Raw genomic sequence first — 4,180 nt, 5'->3', positions numbered from 1 at the left:
TTTTCACGAATGGTGACAACATCGACATCGTCATAGAGGGTCTTATAACCCTCCAAACTTTTGCATGGTCTTACATTGGCATACAAATTAAATTCCTTGCGCAGTGCCAAATTAAGTGAACGATGGCCTTTACCTACTGGTGTCATCAAAGGACCTTTGAGTCCTATTTTGTTGGTGTTAACAGAATCAATAGCTGCTTGTGGAATTCCGAATTTTCCATCAGGACCCTTAAATATATTTTATACGTATTAGAAGATATACATGCGTATTTAATAAAACACTTTTTATTTGTTTAATATTCATGTTTGTTTCTCAATAGAATCAAAATATTAATTTAACCTAATTTTTTATAAAATGTTACTAATTAAATCAATTTATTCTGGAATTTCCTTAATTATAGAACCATCGTTTTAAGCATAAACTAATTATACAAAACTTACTTTAACAGGCGTGACATCTACAGGCTCCCACTCAATTGGAACGTTGGCAGCTGCAAAAATTTTTTGCACAGCGGCAGATATTTCTGGACCTATACCGTCACCAGGAATTAATGTTACTTTTTTTGCATTAGATGAGTAAGCACGGCTTGAGTTCGGAACAGAACCAACCTATTGAAGTAAAATAATCAATTTAAAGCACATTTTTATTATTTACAAAATATACACATAATGCGGGTACTGGTTTTGCAAAATAGGTTACATAAGAAAATTCGTTTCGTCTGCATCTGTTTGAGTATATTTTAGAGGCACACGAAACTTTAATTGAGGTTAAGAAATTTTTTATATGAAAGCTCCTTCAACAAATTTGGAAGAAATATATCATAAGAATACCTTATCCTTTGACAAATATGACCCAATACTAGGACATTAGAAAATGAGTGCTAAGATGTAACAGAGTTTATATTGAATTTAATGTGTTATATAAAAATAGTTGCTTATATCAGCAGACAGTTTTACCACTTAGAAGGAAATTTTTATAGACCGACCTTTACGTCGGTTGTCCCCAAACTCGTTGTAACCTCACGTGAGTCTCGTGCAGAATTAAATCCAATAAATTTTATCTAAAAATATTTTAAGGAACCAAACGGAATAAAGGAAAGTTGAAGGTACTGACACACACAAAACAACTTCTTAAATTTTAAACTTCAAATTCTTACAATTTTTTGAATTAATCTTGCAGCCATTTTCCTTAAATATTGCAATTTTTACGATTTTATAACGGAAAACAAAACCAACCAACAACCAATTGAATGGAATACTGTGAAATTTCTGCCAAGATTTATTTAGGGCTACCAAGCTCTGATTTTAAATTTCGAAATAAAATATCACGGTTGCATTTTCAAAAAATCTAATAGTCAAATTTCTCATTATAAGGCTGTGTGCGAGTTCGAATAAATTGATGGTAAAGTAAATTGAAATTTCCTAGGGATTTTTTGCGCTTCACTTATGTAAATATTTATTCATTTATTTATTGCCCTTATTCATTATTTTTGGATAAAAGTTTTCAAATTTATTTATTTACTTATTAAAAATCTTATAAAATCTTTACAATGAAATCTTTAATTTAAAGATTTATAAAATCTTTAATTTAAAGATTTATAAAATCTTTAATTTAGCTAATTTTTATCTAATTTAGCCTACTCAAAATTCTGGTTTAACAACAACAACTCTACCTAGAGCAAAACAATCTTTGTCTTTGTCTATCTCAAAATGGGGAAGCATTCAAAAATAATTTTGGTGTGAGCAGAAGTTCTTTTAATCAGCTGGCTATTAAAGGTCGAATAACTTCTCGTAGACGTTGCAAATGTAGAAAATGAAAACGGCAGAACACAGAAAAAGTCATTTACAGTGGTCAAAAAAAGTATTCGACATTAACTAAATTTTTGTTAAATGTAATAACAAGAAAAAGAAACAAAAATTAAAAACAAATAATTATGTTCGTATTGGTGTTGACCTCAATATTTTAATTTTAAATTTTTATATAATAACTTGTATTTTATATAAAAAAATAAAAACAAACTTTGAATTAAATAAAATATCACAAAGATTAATTTATGTAATAAATTATTTTATTAACAAATATTTCGGCCTACTTCGTAGGCTATCTTCAGTGTTATTGAAATTTTACAAATACAATTATATATAAAAAAAAAAATTTTTTTTAATGTCAAAAGTCAAATAATAATTAAACAAAAAGATATGAAAAAGGGAAATTAATTTTTAAAAAAGAATAACAACCAGTGTTGTCATAGTCAGACGAAAAACATATTTTTTAAAGAAAATTTTAATTTTTATAAAAACAAATAAAAGTAAATATAAACTTAGCAATTAATTTTTGATTAGTGATATATATATTTGCGCTAAGCCTTCAGTATCGCTCTTGTAGTTCAGTTGTTTATCATCTGGAACGTCAATTATATATAGCATTTCTAACAACATCCTACGTTTGCAACACATTGTATTAAAATGAACCATTCTCCCAATTTCGATGAGGTTACAATTCTACACCAGGAGGTGACATTTCATGTTTTTATGATTTAGAGGTAAGTATTAGAGGCGAATGTCTTATTATCGCTATTATTTTTTATATAGTTTTTAATTGTTAATCTAACAAATGTTTAATTTTAGTACCTTGAGGAGGGAAAGGAACTGCCAAGCGGTTCAGGTCCATCTGCTGGTGGCAACGATGAGGGTTGTATGCTTTTAAGACCTATTCGTCCAGCCAAGCGACGAAAGCGAAATTCCTCATTAGAACAGACCAACCAAAAGTTCGTCGAGTTAGAGGAGAAAAGGTTGAGGCTTGAGGGACGTTGACTTGAGCTGGAGGAAAGAAAGCTCAAACAAGAGAACGAGATTGCGGACGAACGCGTGCAGGCCACTAAAGAACAGATGCACAGCCATATAAAATAATTTGGTTAACGCATTGTGTGCAATACCTCAGGGGTGATGCGGAAATTTGCGCTTTTTTTATTAATAAAATAATTGTTTATTTTTAAGGGTTTTCTTCCTCATTTGACACTGAAGATGGTCTACGAAGTAGACCCAAATATTTGTAATACAAATAAGTTTTTATAAAAACTAAAATACAATTAAATATTTAACACAAATTTATAAGTGTAATTTTTATGTGTTAAATTAACGACCTAAGGCCAGAGTATTAATAAAAAAGTGTTGAATATTGGTCATAATAACAATTTATTATTAATAAAATAATATTAAAATAATAACAATATAAATAACTATATATTTAAACTTTTAATAAAAAGGCAATTAAAAAAAACCCAATTAATATTGAAAATAATTATTGATTATTTTCTCTCTTGCTAGAAACGCTTCAGGGACGGGTTCTTGTGCTTCAAAGTCATTATCTTCATTTATTTCTTCGTCCGTGTTTTCTGTTCAGTCAATATCATTAACTTTGTTCATTATATTATGTTTAATAATGAAGATATGTGGCACCAAACATGAATTAACAATTTTGCCCGCTGTTTCAGGATCATACATTAAAGTTCTTTCGCTGCTAAGGCAACGAAATCAACTTTCTAATAATCCGAAATAACGCTCAATGCAATTTCTCGCCTTTCGATGTTGCACATTATAATTATTATGTGCCGTCGACAAATTATTTCATCGAACAGGTGTCATCAAAAAGGGTAAGAGGGGATAACCGCTATCTCCTAAAAATACAAAAATAGAATTAGTTTCTCAAAAAAATTAATCTACAATCAAGTTTTACCTATTAACCGGAAATTTCGGTCCACATTTTCGTACTTTCGAGTAAGAAGCACTCGTAAGGTGCTGGCGCTCCATATGGATGCATCATGTGCAGTGCCGCCGAAGCGAGCATTACAATCTAAAATTTTTAGATTATAATCGCATACCTAAGATTAATGCCTATTATCATAGTATGTAAATAAATTAAATTTGAATCATACCACTTGAACATTTAGCGAATGTCCTCCTTTTCTCAGACATTCACATGCTCAATAGCTGAGTTAGGGGTTTTAACTTTTATATGAGTGCAATCAATTGCACCAATTACCCCTGGAAACCGAAATTTTCATAAAATCTACAAATAGTTGTCGATTAACTAGAAGATATACTTCTCTTTTATAGCGCATAATTCCTGAATTGTTCTGGGCCATTTGATGTACTTTACTACAAAATGACGATTCATTATA

General features: G+C 29.9%; 1 protein-coding gene across 1 annotated transcript; it reads right to left on the bottom strand.

The window, feature by feature from the left end:
- Positions 1-2: 2 nt before the first annotated feature.
- LOC119665625 (probable isocitrate dehydrogenase [NAD] subunit alpha, mitochondrial) lies at positions 3-1,281 on the bottom strand (the record flags this gene model as incomplete). Its single annotated transcript, XM_038074854.1, has 3 exons — positions 1,157-1,281; positions 441-608; positions 3-227 (listed from the first exon to the last, which is right to left on the bottom strand). Coding segments are annotated over exons 1-3 (420 nt in total), but the record flags the coding sequence as incomplete, so codon positions are not given.
- Positions 1,282-4,180: the final 2,899 nt, after the last annotated feature.

Source organism: Teleopsis dalmanni, chromosome 1, assembly GCF_002237135.1.
Source record: "Teleopsis dalmanni isolate 2A chromosome 1, ASM223713v2, whole genome shotgun sequence".
Classification (NCBI taxonomy): Eukaryota; Metazoa; Arthropoda; class Insecta; order Diptera; family Diopsidae; genus Teleopsis; species Teleopsis dalmanni.
Note: the sequence above shows the minus strand (reverse complement) of the source record. Positions and strands in the feature narration are given on the sequence as shown.